Source organism: Oncorhynchus masou, unplaced genomic scaffold (genome assembly GCF_036934945.1).
Source record: "Oncorhynchus masou masou isolate Uvic2021 unplaced genomic scaffold, UVic_Omas_1.1 unplaced_scaffold_871, whole genome shotgun sequence".
Lineage (NCBI taxonomy): Eukaryota > Metazoa > Chordata > Actinopteri > Salmoniformes > Salmonidae > Oncorhynchus > Oncorhynchus masou.
In genome coordinates this window covers 233,332-248,387 of record NW_027015171.1, presented here as the reverse complement: position 1 = coordinate 248,387, position 15,056 = coordinate 233,332, and the positions used below count along the sequence as shown (strand labels likewise).

General features: G+C 46.5%; 2 protein-coding genes across 4 annotated transcripts; one reads left to right on the top strand and one right to left on the bottom strand.

Moving 5' to 3' along the window:
- Positions 1–66: 66 nt before the first annotated feature.
- Positions 67–1,929, top strand: LOC135537914 (zinc finger protein 214-like). The gene is made up of 3 exons (XM_064963924.1): positions 67–570; positions 671–874; positions 1,155–1,929. Exons 1-3 carry the CDS (start codon positions 535–537, stop codon positions 1,371–1,373), a joined length of 459 nt encoding a protein of 152 aa, XP_064819996.1. The 5' UTR covers positions 67–534; the 3' UTR covers positions 1,374–1,929.
- An 879-nt stretch (positions 1,930–2,808) lies between these two features.
- LOC135537908 (uncharacterized) lies at positions 2,809–14,445 on the bottom strand. 3 transcript variants are annotated; one of them, XM_064963918.1, is made up of 5 exons: positions 13,686–14,445; positions 11,353–11,708; positions 7,387–7,451; positions 6,845–7,002; positions 2,809–6,564 (listed from the first exon to the last, which is right to left on the bottom strand). In XM_064963918.1, the coding sequence occupies exons 1-5, from the start codon at positions 13,915–13,917 to the stop codon at positions 3,656–3,658; spliced, it is 3,720 nt and encodes a 1,239-aa protein (XP_064819990.1). In that variant the 5' UTR covers positions 13,918–14,445; the 3' UTR covers positions 2,809–3,655. The 3 variants fall into 3 exon arrangements, with proteins under 3 accessions (XP_064819990.1, XP_064819989.1, XP_064819988.1); XM_064963917.1 differs by lacking the exon at positions 13,686–14,445 and adding an exon at positions 12,998–13,648; XM_064963916.1 differs by lacking the exon at positions 13,686–14,445 and adding an exon at positions 12,275–12,796.
- Positions 14,446–15,056: the final 611 nt, after the last annotated feature.

Below are 15,056 nucleotides of genomic sequence, written 5' to 3'. Positions count from 1 at the left end.
AGCATAAGTCATAGCAGACTGACGACTTCCGGCATGACAATGAAAACAAACTGGTTTCCGGTTAAATTGAATCACGCAGTCCAAAACAAACCAGTTGGGGATCACATATAAATTTAGGCTGATAAAGATTGGTATTCAAGGTTTTCGTCTCGTGTAGGCAAGAGTTGAAATTGCCGATGAACACCCAATATCCGGAGTTTCACAACAGCTTTTGAAATGGAGGAAACCACGTATTAGCTACAATTTTATTCCGAGTCGAACGGTGGATGAAGTGATCGAAGTGATGCGATCTAGTTTTACACAACTTCAAAAACAACTGAACGGATCTTTACATGTCAACAGAGGAAGTCGTGGCTTTATTTCTGTCCATCTCTGAAGGGCCGTTGGCTCGTTGTATGGGTTCTCTGCAAAAAGCGTTACTGGCGGAGATAACCGAGCTGTCAAAGTCAGGTCGCCGACGTTCTTACCGTTAAAGGTCCAGTACCGAGAACGGAGAGAGCAGAGTACTTCAGTTAGCGGCGGAAGAAGCTGAAAATGAAGACGTCAGTTACAACGATGGCACAGACACAGGTAGTTCATTCTACACACACTGAATCAATATAACATACAAAACATTGTCCAATATGTGTGTAGCTTACTGCTGTATAATTGATTGTAATCAAACACACAGTACTGTGAGAAGACATTTACGACCGCCGGTAAAATGAAGGCGCACGCCCTGTGCCACCTGACTGAGCAACCTCACCCGTGTCCCCAGTGTGACAATTTCTTCAGAACAGTGTATGATCTGAGTCATCAGCTGGTGACAAGGCCCTTCCTGTGTGAGAAGTGTCCCAAGGCCTTCAGGACTGCCAGGATTCTGCATAACCACAAGGTCAGTCAAGTTAGGTTGAGAGGACTGGTCCCTGGTTTTGCTGTCAGTACATGTAGGTAGGAAACACTGTTCATAATGGTTTGAGGAAGTGTTGGAGAGATGTGGACTCCCGTATTTACTCTAAACAATACTACACACAATAGTATACTATAGGTATGCTTTGAGAATGGTTGTTTTTGAAATTCTATATATTTTATAAAATATATTGGCGTATAAAAGGACTGGCGATGAGAATAGCTAAATGTCGCCGTGAGAAACTCAACATTGTTCCCTGTATTAGGTCCACCACATGGAGAACAGTGACCACGCCTTTGAGGACTGCAACAAGACACCCCATCACCTGAAGCTCCACTCAGAGGATACGCCCTACGTCTGTCCCGACCGCGGCGAGGGATTCCTCTGGCCGACCGCCTCTCCCTCCACTGCCGTACCCGTTACAGAGCCCAAGTCCGGGAAGATCCATGTGCCTGCGGGCGTTCACCAGGGAGAGACACCTTAATGTTGAGCACGGCGTCGAACCGTCCACCCCCGTGGGTCAAAGTTGAACTGTCATCTGGATTGGAGGCGAAGACTAGGACAGTCCAGGTCAAACCCAAACTGCCTTCGTTCAGGTGTGACCTGTTAGTTTTACAGGTCTGAACTGGATCACCACAGCTGTGACGAGGAGACGGAGACACAGACAGTTCCAGCAGAAGAGGAGGATCACAATGAAGAAGTCAGAGTGATGTTGAAAGAAGACGTGTTCCTGTCTGACTACTTCTGTCAGTGTCTAGTCGTACACTCCATAGACACCAGCTTGTGTCAGGGAGTGTTGGAGCAGGGAATACAGGTCTAGGACCAGTTGTCAGACTGCAACTTGTCAGGGCCGGGGAGTGCTGTAGCAGGGAATACAGGACTTGGACCAGTTGTTATAACGCAGCTTGTCAGCACCAAGAACAGGTCTAGGACCAGTTACATTTACATTTAAGTCATTTAGCAGACGCTCTTATCCAGAGCGACTTACAAATTGGTGAATTCACCTTCTGACATCCAGTGGAACAGCCACTTTACAATAGTGCATCTAAATCATTAAGGGGGGTGGTGAGAAGGATTACTTATCCTATCCTAGGTATTCCTTGAAGAGGTGGGGTTTCAGGTGTCTCCGGAAGGTGGTGATTGACTCCGCTGTCCTGGCGTCGTGAGGGAGTTTGTTCCACCATTGGGGGGCCAGAGCAGCGAACAGTTTTGACTGGGCTGAGCGGGAACTGTACTTCCTCAATGGTAACAGGGCCAGAGGTGGATGAACGCAGTGCCCTTGCTTGGGTGTAGGGCCTGATCAGAGCCTGGAGGTACTGCGGTGCTGCAGCTTGTGTCAGGGCCAGGGAGTGCTGTAGCAGCAAGAACAAGAATAGGCACTGTTGTTAGAATGCAGCGTGGGTCAGCAGGAAGAACAAGTCCCAGGCCTGTTGTTATGATTGTAGCCAACCAGTGAGTGGGACAGCCTCTGACCTTGTTCCAGGCACCTGTAGTGAGGTGCACAACTCCTGGTAGAGTCACAGCACCATCTACAGGCCAAACAGTGAAACATCCTCTGTGACTAGTTTACATGCCTGTGGTATCATCCAAAGCACCAGTATAGTATCCAAACCCAGTATAGTATCCAAACCCATAGTAACACTAGTAAATCTCTGACAAGTCTCACCCGCAGCAGCTAAACCAGTCACCTGCATGGCCAGACCAGCAATGACATCACCAGTAACTCCCAGGTGAAGACCAAACAGAAGAAAATGTTTTTTTTTCAGTTAAATATAGAACAGGGACAGGGAGGGACCCTTTTAGTTGCAAAATGTTTTGCTACAGCATCTAATTCACTCACTCATAGCTACTACTCCTCCATGCTAACAGTTGGCTGAAGTAAACCCTGATATGAGTGTCAATGAAAAGACCCATTGAAATATCTCTAAAACAAAGTTTACTTACAAATACCCAAAAGCCATTGACAGTAAGAATGTACACAGTGATAAATGCTATTTGTATGACCAAACAAACTGATCAGATATACTTTCTTTCATAAAGAACAGCCATTCTAACATGCAAACACAGGATGAAGAACTGATGATGTGAACACGTTTAGGATTACAAATGTGTTACTTTACTATTCTAACATTTAAGCCTTGGAACATTTGATTAAACAGTTAAGACTATAAAAAGGTACAGCTGCAATATATTTTAGTGTTATTCTCAGAGAACTAAATTAATCCTACAGACACTATGAAAATTCAACCTTGTTGGTTAACCAAATATGTATATATAAAATTCTGAAATGTAAAAAATATAAATCTAGAGTTTTTTCCTAAAACAAAGAATAGGTTCAGAAGTAGGAGTCCCATCAGACTTCGGACGGTAAACTAGCTTAAACAACAGTATATGCATTCAGTAAAACTTTTTTTACTTAAACAATACATGTGTACAGTAGTTATGCTAACAGTTCAAAGAATGATAAGGCACTAACCGAAAAGGGACTTCTCTCGCTGAATTTAGTTTATATCTACATACTGAAGACACAACAGTAACATGTATAACAGTCCAACATTTTAACCAAGAAAGGTTAAGTCTTTCAAGTTTCAGAGATTGAGTGATAGTCTTCACAAAGTCCATCTCATCAACTTGGAGAGAGAGAGAAGCCCCATAGTTAAATCTATGTATTGAGTGATAGTCAGCAAGTTGTGTTCATCCGCTCAGACCGTTGTGTAACCCTGTGTGGTCGCGGTCAGACCGTTGTGTAACCCTGTGTGGTCGCGGTCAGACCGTTGTGTAACCCTGTGTGGTCGCGGTCAGACCGTTATGGTGCAGAAACAGCATCTGGTCAAGGCCCTCTGGAGGAATATTGGTTCTCTTCCTCTGCATCACCCCTCCTCCATCCTGCAGGAACATCTGGACGGCACTGCCTGCGACAGCCGGGGCAGCTAGGTAGGCACGTGCCACTTTGGCCAGCAGGGGGAGCTGTCCTGACCTAGCCTTCCACCACTGTAAAGGCTCCACGCCCAGGGTGGCCCCCTTCTCTGCTCTGAAGACGGACAGCTCAATGTCCACTGTCTCTTCCACTGAGGGCTGCTTGTTCTGGGACTGGGAGCCGAATAGGTCCCCTAGAAGGAACTCCATGCCAGTCTGCTGGGAGGTGGGCTCCAGTTTCGGCTCCATGTTATCACTCTCACTGTCGTCGTTCACAGAGCTAGCGGTGGCTTCCTCGTCTGAATCACTCTCTGTTCTCTCTTTGAAACTGACCGGGGTGATCTCCTTCAGCCTTTTGCTTCTTCTTAGGACGTCTGCCTCCATCTCTCCTGAGGAGGATCCCCTCTTCTTCCTCTTCCTGCCCCCTGGAGACGCTGCCTCGGCCCTCCTCCGGTCCTCCTCTACGATCCGGACCACTTCTTTCTTCAGCCAGGCGAAGGTGGTCGCCTGCTCTCTGACGTCCATGAAGCCCAGGCCGTGAAACTGGGGGTCGAGGGCGCACGCTACACACAATACCTGGTTGATCTGGGGGTCGTTGTATCGGCAGGAAAGGCCCCTCCTTATCTTCTTTCTGAGTTCCTTCAAGATGGTGGAGTCGTTGCGATGGCGGGGGTGGGGGGCGAAATGTCGGCCGAGCAGGCCGGTAAGGATGGGCTTGACCAGCGAGAGCCTGGGGAACGGCTCCTTGGCCAGGGTACGACACGCCACGTCTAGGGGTTTCAGCAAGGAGGAGAGATCCTCCAACACCTTCCAGTCAGATCGCTTGGGAGGCACGGGGACCGATGAGTTGGAGCTGTCGGTGGTGGCAGAGTTAGCACGGCCAGCGGAAGTGGAGTTTGTGTCATGTTTGTCAGCGGTTTTCAAAGCGGCAGTCGCCCCCGAATCCAAGTCAGTGGGACTTCCTGTGTCTTGTCCAGTTTGGATCTCACTGTCTATTTGTTTTAGTGTCTCAGAGATCATGTTTTGATAGCGGAGGAGCGTCTTAACCACACTGTAAAGCCCATTCCAGCCTGGTTTCCCATAGGCCCAAGCCTTCAGCTCAGCCGTCTCCTGCTTCTGTAGGACTACGATCAGTTTCCTGGCTGGGTGAAGAGTTACCATGTCTTTATCATGGAGGGAGAAGAGGCTGTAGAGAAGGTGCTGGAATACACAGAGGGTCTTTGAGATGATGGAATGACTCATGACTTCCTCTATGCAGCTCTGAACAGCTGTGAAGAAACAGGGTATGGGTGGAGAGTGGGACTCCTCGCTGGTGGAGTTGGCTCGTTCGATCGCTCGTTCCAAACCTGAGAGATCATCAGAGGATATGGAGTCCTCCATCTCCAGGAATGTGGTGGAGTTCGGGTGGTGGTGACGGGCACCTCCAACCCCTTCTCCACTTCTCTCTCTCTTCTTCGCACCTACCTTGGTCTTTTCCATCTCTTCGCCCCCAAGCAGGATGAAACTGGGCTGAGAGATGTCCCACTCCTGAGCCATGGACCTCACTGTAGCCTCGACCACGCTCACATCCATATCCCCAGTTCCCGTCTCACCCAGACGCTGCGTGGCCAAAGCCAGGTTATGGGAAGTCAAGTCAGCGTTGATGAAATGGGCCCACAGGGTGGCGTATCTCTCCTGGTCTCCCTGCCAGTCATGACACCACACGTCAGCACTAACAGCTACGTGGTGAGATACTTGGTTCTGGATCTGTGAGCGGAAACGGGCAGCTTTTCTTGTTGAGGAGCTGGGTTTGAATTGAACTGGAATATTAGGCATGGAAGTGTCTTCCTCATTGAACCCAGTGCTGTTGGTCAGCAGCTTGGCCCAGGTCTTTCTTCCCTCTGTGTGGACGTCCCTCAGCACCTCCTCCAGTAGAGATGCTGAAGGAATCTCCTTGCAGGACGGCAGCAGGGTCTGGATCAGCTGCTTGAAGCCCTCCCCCTCCACTGTATCCGGGGGCAACAAGTCTTTGATGAGGAAGTTAGTGATGGCTGTGGTGGTTTGATTGGTCAGGAGGTTAGAGAGCGTCCTCTGTCCCGGTGTAGCGGTGGAAACCGCGGTCACAGTATCGGTCACTGCTGTGCTGCCGTTCCCACTCCAAGTCCAGTCCTCATTACTGTAGTTGCTGTTGGTGGGTCTGTGGGTTGAGGGGCTGCTAGAACGAGCTGCTCTGCCGCCCGTAGTGGGGTAAGGCCTGGAGCGCGAGGACCAAACACAGGGCTTGTTGCCGTCCTTGATGACGTCCCGACGCTTCATATGGTGCATCTGGACCAGGTGGTTCTCCAGGTGGGTGACCGTAGCACTGTAGTCCACCTGTTGACCACACAGCTTGCACATGACTTTGTCCTTGTCCAGCGGCTGGCCGTTGGGGTCCGGCTCAAACCCAAAGAACTCCCATACGGGGCTGTTGGGCTGAGAGGGGCTCAACAGTATCTCAGCACCCTTTACAAAGTCGTACTTCACGGTTGTTGCCAGTCCCGTCTGATTGGTGTTTTGAGGTGGGTTGAGGACAGGGGTGGGGTCAGTGGTATCCGTCTGTAACCCGCTACTGACATCACTGATGACTGGCAGGGGGCTCCCTGATTGGCTGTTGTCTGACCAGCTGTAAGAGCCATTGGCGTCTGGGAGACTGCTAGCTCCGCCCACTGGCACGACCTGGATGTCACGGAAGATCCGCAGGAGGATTTCCTTGTCCCCGAATTCACACTTGATGTTCTCGCCTGTGAGAGTGACAGTAAGAGAGAGAATATTGTGTTTAATAACAGTGTTTGTGTGAGTTAAAATATAGGTAATGCTTTATTTTGCATCTCCTTGATCAGCTTCCTTTTAACTACAAGATAACAGCGTAATTCCATAATTACCAAAAACTTACTTTTCCATCACATGGGACGATTATTAGGAAGCTCCAATTGTTATCAAGTAATAAATAATATTATACCAGTTAATAACGCCTAACAACGTTAATTCCGTTGCGCTAGAACTCCCAGTCACCAAACGTACCGATCCCTAGACCCAGCATGGCAGCGTACTCCTGGCCAATCCAGACCTTGAGTTCTGTCCCCTCAGGGATGGGCTGGGAGACCCTGTAGAAGATCTGACCGCGGTACTGGAACACCGTCAGGTTGTGTTCTTCCTCGCAGGCAGCACACGCTACATACCTGAACAGGGATGAGAGACATGACAATGCAGTGATATTAACGTTGCAAAGCCAATGGAGCAGTTTCCTCAGACACAGATTAAGTCTAATCCTGGACTAAAAATATATTCTCCATTGATCTTGCTTTTCAGTCCAGGACAAGACTTCATCTGTGTCCTGGAAACAAGCCCTAAATGTATCTTGACTAAAGATGATATTCACATAGATATGAAAAATATGAAGTAGGGTTGTCTGTTTAGACATTAGAAATATAAATGACATATTCACTGGGTTAACTAATAAGATCGCCACAGGAATCCATGTTTAAATTGAAAAAGTTTCAACAGATCGCAAACAACCTGAAAGACTAAATGCAGACATCATTGTTTCAAACTTAACTTCTCACCTCATCCAGTTTGATTTGTTTTCATCCGAGGCATCTACAAAGTAGTAGGAATCATTTTCTTTGATCTGGGAACAAGAGAAGAGAATCAACTATTAGCTGATTTGTAGACCAAACTGACCACATTTGCATGTAGTTTACAGTGTATAGGTCAGCCTTTATCAAGACTATACTGGAACAAAATGTAAATGCAACATGTGTTGGTCCCATGTTTTATGAACTGAAATAAAAGATCACAGAAATGTTCACAAAATGTGTGCAGAAATGTGTTTACATCCCTGTTAGCAAGTATCTCTCCTCCAATATAATCCAGCTGACAGGTCTGGCATATCAAGAAGCTAATTAAACAACACAGGTGCAGCTTGTGCTGGGGACAATAAAATGCCACTAAAATTTGCAGACAATACAATGCCACAGATGTCTCACGGTGATGGAACATGCAATTGGCATGCTGACTGCTGGAATGTCCAGCAGAGCTGTTGGCATATAATTTAATGTTCATTTCTCTACCATAAGCCGCCACCAACGTCATTTGATTGCTGGATCGAATCCCCAAGCTGACAAGGTAAAAATCTGCCGTTCTGCCCCTGAACAAGGCAGTTAACCCACTGTTCCCCGGTAGGCCGTCATTGTAAATAAGAATTTGTTCGTATCTGACTTGCCTAGTTAATTGTAAAAAATAAAATTCTGTTACACAGTTTACAACGCTTTCAGAAAGTATTCACACCCGTTGATGTTTTCAACATGTTGTTGCAGCCTGAATTTAAAATGGATTTAATGGAGATGTGTCACAGGCCTACACACATTACCCCACAATGTTAAAGTGGAATTATGTTTAGACATTTTTACAAATAAATATCAAATTAGAGCTGAACTGTCTTGAGTCAATAAGTATTCAACCTTGTGGCAAGCCTCCAATTCAGGAGTACAAATGTGCTGAATGGACTCACTGTGTGCAATAAGTGTTCAACATGATTTTTGAATGACTACCTCATCTCTGTACCCTACACATAAATATATGTAAGGTCCCTCAGTTGAGCAGTACATTTCAAAACAGATTCAACCACAAAGACCAGGGAGATTTTCCAATGCCTTGCGAAGGGCAACTACTGTAAATAGGTGAAAATAAAAACAGCAGACACTGAATATTCCTTTGAGCCTGGTGAAGTTATCAATTACCCTTTGGATGGTGTATCAATACACCCAGTCACTACAAAGATACAGGCGTACCTCTTAACTCAGTTACCAGAGAGGAAGGAAACCGCTCAGGGATTTCACCATGAGGCAAATGGTGACTTTAAAAACAGCTAAGAGTTTAATGTCTGATAGGAGAACACTGAGGATGGATCAACATTGTAGTTACTCCACAATACTAACCTACATGACAGAGTGAAAAGAAGGAAGCCTAAAGTAAAGTAATACTGTATAAAATGTGGCAAAGTCATTAACTTTTAGTCCTGAAAACGTTGGGGGCAAATTCAATACAACACATTACTGAGTACCACTCTCCATATTGTATAGCAGGGAAGTCATCACGAGGGTCCACAGTGGCTTGTGGGTCTGTGTAACCACGTTCATACACACCCCACCACACGAGCAAAACATTTTAAATGTCCCCCAAACTGCAAAATGTATGGAAAGACCTGAAAATAGTTGTCTAGCAATGATCAACAAACCATTTCACGGAGCTTGAACATTTTTGAAAAAAATAATGGGCAAATGTTGCACAATTCATGTGTGGAAAGCTTTTAGAGAGGCTTACCTAGAACGACTCATAGCTGTAATCACTGCCAAATTTGCTTCCACTCAGGGGTATGAATATTTCTGTGAATATTTCTGTCTTTCATTTTCAATACATGGAAAACATGTTTATAGACATTTTATCACTTTGTCATTCTGGAATATTCTGTGATTTCAGGCTATAACAACAACATGTGGAATAAGTCTCGGGTGTGAATACTTTCTGACGGCCCTGAACTCTGGCACACAGCTTCTATACTGTAATGAAACCGGCAGGGAGGAAGGCTCCAACCCTCAACCTTCTGGCTAGACGCCCAGCGCGCCATCGACTGTGCCACAAAAGCATGCTGAAGGGGCAGAGTCGATATCCGCACTTATAAACCAGGGTCGCTACAATATTCAGTTACACCGCTTACCTATTCTACACAGTGATTTAGTCAGGATGGTGGATCAGGCTAATATCCATCTGTCCATACTGACAGCCCAGGCCAATATCCCCCTGTCCATACTCACAGCCCAGGCTAATATCCATCTGTCCATACTGAGAGCCCAGGCTAATATCCATCTGTCCATACTGACAGCCCAGGCTAATATCCATCTGTCCATACTGACAGCCCAGGCTAATATCCATCTGTCCATACTGACAGCCCAGGCCAATATCCCCCTGTCCATACTCACAGCCCAGACTAATATCCATCTGTCCATACTGAGAGCCCAGGCTAATATCCATCTGTCCATACTGACAGCCCAGGCTAATATCCATCTGTCCATACTGACAGCCCAGGCTAATATCCATCTGTCCGTACTGACAGCCCAGGCTAATATCCATCTGTCCATACTCACAGCCCAGACTAATATCCCCCTGTCCCTACTGACAGCCCAGGCTAATATCCCCCTGTCCATACTGACAGCCCAGACTAATATCCCCCTGTCCATACTGACAGCCCAGGCTAATATCCATCTGTCCGTACTGACAGCCCAGGCCAATATCCCCCTGTCCATACTCACAGCCCAGACTAATATCCATCTGTCCATACTGAGAGCCCAGGCTAATATCCATCTGTCCATACTGACAGCCCAGGCTAATATCCATCTGTCCATACTGACAGCCCAGGCTAATATCCATCTGTCCGTACTGACAGCCCAGGCTAATATCCCCCTGTCCATACTCACAGCCCAGACTAATATCCCCCTGTCCATACTGACAGCCCAGGCCAATATCCCCCTGTCCATACCGACAGCCCAGGCTAATATCCATCTGTCCATACTGACAGCCCAGGCTAATATCCATCTGTCCATACTCACAGCCCAGGCTAATATCCATCTGTCCATACTGAGAGCCCAGGCTAATATCCATCTGTCCATACTGACAGCCCAGGCTAATATCCCCCTGTCCATACTGACAGCCCAGGCTAATATCCCCCTGTCCATACTGACAGCCCAGGCTAATATCCATCTGTCCATACTGACAGCCCAGGCTAATATCCATCTGTCCATACTCACAGCCCAGGCTAATATCCATCTGTCCATACTGACAGCCCAGGCTAATATCCATCTGTCCATACTGACAGCCCAGGCTAATATCCATCTGTCCATACTGACAGCCCAGGCTAATATCCATCTGTCCATACTGACAGCCCAGGCTAATATCCCCCTGTCCATACTGACAGCCCAGGCTAATATCCCCCTGTCCATACTGACAGCCCAGGCTAATATCCCCCTGTCCATACTGACAGCCCAGGCTAATATCCCCCTGTCCATACCGACAGCCCAGGCTAATATCCATCTGTCCATACTGACAGCCCAGGCTAATATCCATCTGTCCATACTGACAGCCCAGGCTAATATCCATCTGTCCATACTGACAGCCCAGGCTAATATCCCCCTGTCCATACCGACAGCCCAGGCTAATATCCCCCTGTCCATACTGACAGCCCAGGCTAATATCCATCTGTCCATACTGACAGCCCAGGCTAATATCCATCTGTCCATACTGACAGCCCAGGCTAATATCCATCTGTCCATACTGACAGCCCAGGCTAATATCCCCCTGTCCCTACTGACAGCCCAGGCTAATATCCCCCTGTCCATACTGACAGCCCAGGCTAATATCCCCCTGTCCCTACTGACAGCCCAGGCTAATATCCATCTGTCCATACTGACAGCCCAGGCCAATATCCCCCTGTCCATACTGACAGCCCAGGCTAATATCCATCTTTCCATACTCACAGCCCAGGCGTATTTGAGGCAACTCAGAGGGCCGCGGGTCAACTCTCCTACAAAGGGTCCAAACGTCCACCCCTGATGCAGTGACAGGGTCTTGGCAAACACCCCAGTCTCTTCCTCCTCCGCTGACCCCCCAGGCACAGGCCCACTGCCCCACCTCCGCAGGCTGAGGCACGGGGGGATGGAACCCACCGCACGGGGGTCACCGCCCTCCAACCATGGCTCACCGCAGACCACCATGTCTGGGATGAAGTGAAGCGGTCTGTCATTACCGTGGCCACCACCGAAGTTACCATGGCCACTGCCGAAGTTGCCTTGGGAGCCGTTGTCGTTGTTGTAGTGGTGACTCTGCTCTGAACCTGGGTAGAGGTGGAGAGGGAATTAGTAGAAGCTGTCTGGACTGTGGATGGAGGAAAATGCACACCGGATTCAGGCTGGCAGCAGGACACCCCTGTTCTCTACCCCCAGAAATAGAACATGAGCAAGCAGACTGCAGTCTCTTTCCCTCTCTTACACACACACTATGGGGGGGGGGGGGATATATACAGTTACATAGAGATATTATTTGACAATATATATATTTTTTAACAATATCGCAATATTTTCTTGTGCTGGTCAGTTGTACCTGCACCAAAACTCCAGTATTATTTCTTCATAGCTTGACCTCCATGTTTAAGAAAATGATGAAAGAAAATAAGCGCTGATGTTGTTTTTGCTCAGGACTTCCCGTGACTGATCAGAACTCATGTTCATGGCTCTCTTGCCCCTTTGCAGCAGACAGTGAGCAATGTTATATGTTTGGACATTGAATCACAATATCGAATCGCAATACATATCGTATTGGCACCTATGTGATAATATCGTATGGTGAGGTCCCTGTCAATTCCCAACACACAAGGTGCAAATAACTTGCTGATTTACACACCTGATGTCTCTGATGATTGACGCATGGAGGATCCAACACCACCATCACCATACATGAGTTGATAAAACACATCAGGGTGGCGAACCCTTAAATGTGATCTCAGGTTTGTCGGGCTCCCAGTTTTGCACGGAACTATCCTTCGGCACAACCGACAAATGGCCTCCTCCTTATTTTCAGGCTCCCCTTTATCATTTGGTTTTACACCAAAATGAACCCAGACTGTGGATGTAGCTCGTTTCTTTGAGACTAGATCCATCGTTCAATGGCTCAAATTTGCTAGTTAGCACAGTGAAATAGGTTTACCTGGATACCACGATATAGCCTAAAGATTAGGCCTCCCGATGATGAAATCCTAAACGGTTATCGATTTACACACAATTACCAATTTAGAATGTTTACAGAATATACCGCGTCTGTACATTGTTACTTAATTGCCAACAAATTCAGCAACATATCCGACGAACAACAAGTTAATGTGTACGATATCAATGACCCTTAATGGCGATATCCGATACTTCTTTCTCATCGAGGACAGAGTTTGACTGACATCTCTGGTTGACCAATCATATTCAGGCGTTTTGGTGCGTTAGCAAATCATGTTCAAGTATTGAGTTGTATATAATGCACATCATGCATGACAGCGAGTGAAAGAAAAAAATCGACAATATTATGTCCCAAAAAAGCATAGGCTACAATTCTAAAAACGTTTGAATGTAGACTCACCTGATGGCTCAAAATAGTACCCATGCCCAGACGTTGCCGATATAAACTCAGAAAATATATCAGGGTGTCGTAGTCGCAGGTGATGTCTTAGATTGCTCGTGTTTCCTCCTTTGACAAAAACAATCCTCCGGCATAACCGGCAAACCGCCTCATCAATATTCTGAGGCTCTCCTTTCTCGTTTGGCTTAAAACCAAAATGCACCCAAATTGCGGATTTGACTTTGGGTTTAGAGACAAGATCCATTCTCACGACCGACCATTATAATCTACGCCTAGCAGTAGCCTACACTCGGTTGAGGGCTGGTCTTTCAATTTGGGTGCGCTCGTTCTACTGACCGCCCAGTAACCTACCCCGTCGTGGCATGCGTGCACTCGATATACCGGGCTCAATTTTGCAAGTGTCACCAAATGTGCAGTTCTTTAAAAAAAAGTGAGAAAAACATGTATACAAGTATTTAAATATCGAGTACTATGGATGAGCTGCATGGAAATGTAGGAAAACAACTACAGAGAACGTCGTGGTATACCACTGGCCTATGCGAAATGCACAGCATGGAAGTGAGTGAAATTGAGAGAGAGAAATCGACACTGGGTAATTTAGTCATGGGGAAAAACACATCGAATCCTACAATTCCAAAACTTTAGGAATTCAACATTTGAATGTAGATTTCAATGCCAGTGTACTTACAGCAGAGCAGACTCACATGATGGATCAGAGAAGTAGTATCCCATTGCCGATATAAACTCAGAAAAACAGTAGGATGTTTTAGATTACTCGTGTTTCCACTTTTGACACAAACAATCCGACATAACCTGTAAACGGTCTCATCAAGAGTATGAGGCTCTCCTTTGCCGTTTGGCTTAAAACCAAAATGCACCCAAACTGCGGCTTTGACTTCAGGTTTAGAGACAATACCCATTTTCACCGCTGACCATAGCCTATAATAATAATAACGAAGGCGTCCACACAATTCCCAGCCGGGAAAGTTCGTGCATATATTATGACGACATTTTCTGACGTTTTGGACGTCGGCAAGGGTTTATCGGATGTTCGGGCACACAAAACATTTTCTGGAGGCAATGCAAAGTTCAGAGCCGAAGTCTATGTACACCCCTTCCTCGGTGATTGGTCAACAGTAGGACTCTACAATAAGGTCTTTGTTGTCGTCCAACTGGAGACGACTCGTTTTCATTGAAAAATACTGCACTATACTTAGTTAGATGTAAAATTGCGCAAAAACATCAAAATGAATGACAGATTTCTTGAGTTATGTTAGAATCACTTCTGACTATTTTGAGAAAGTACAGGTTACCGCGTCTCAAAATGGACAAACATGACTATTGCCGCTTTCTTCTCGGTTTTCAAATGAAAGTCTTTTTTAAGAGACTATACGAGCGCACTGGTTCAGTTCGACGAACCGAGTTTGTCTCGGCACCAGCTGAACATGTTCTTCGGTGGGGTTTATCAGCGGTTGGCATCCAACGTTATGGTGCATTACCGCCACCTACTGTACTGGAGTGTGGGCCAGAGACAGGGAGCAACAAAATCCTACCTGCCAGCCCCGTTGCTCTTAAAAAAAAGATAACAAAATATTTGAGACTGTATCTAATGACGTTCTACTCAATGTACTCTTTAAACTAATTTCCTGTATCCCCTTTCTCCCTCATACTAGATCTCATCCTCTCTCTTTCCCTCCAATAATGTCCACACTGTATCAATACATGCTCCACTGTCTCTGTTTCCTGGAAATACTCACATTTTCCTGTTGGAAGCTTTCCTATCACATGTAAGGTCTTATTCAACTGACTGTGTCCCACCCTTAATCTTGTAAATATAGCTTCCTCTATTCTGTCCCTTCCTGCAGTTCTCCCAACTTTCCTCTGTATTTGAAATAAATGCCTGCCCTTAGTATCTCTATTCCACTGCTCCTGCCATTTCTCCACCATCACCGTCCATTTCATGCTTTTTGCCCTCTTGCCTTGCTCATTGAAACTATAACATCAATATCCCCACGACTTAGTGCTTGTTTAGCCAGTACATCAACTGCCTCGTTCCCCT

Coding starts and splice junctions, on each gene's coding strand:
- LOC135537914 (XM_064963924.1), top strand. CDS start 535: ATGAAGACGTCAGTTACAACGATGGCACAGACACAG. Junction 571..670: donor CAACGATGGCACAGACACAG/GTAGTTCATTCT, acceptor TCAAACACACAG/TACTGTGAGAAGACATTTAC. Junction 875..1,154: donor GGATTCTGCATAACCACAAG/GTCAGTCAAGTT, acceptor TCCCTGTATTAG/GTCCACCACATGGAGAACAG.
- LOC135537908 (XM_064963916.1), bottom strand. CDS start 12,530: ATGGATCTAGTCTCAAAGAAACGAGCTACATCCACAGTCTGGGTTCAT. Junction 7,452..11,352: donor GCCTCAAATACGCCTGGGCT/GTGAGTATGGAA, acceptor TCTTGTTCCCAG/ATCAAAGAAAATGATTCCTA. Junction 7,003..7,386: donor AACAAATCAAACTGGATGAG/GTGAGAAGTTAA, acceptor ATCCCTGTTCAG/GTATGTAGCGTGTGCTGCCT.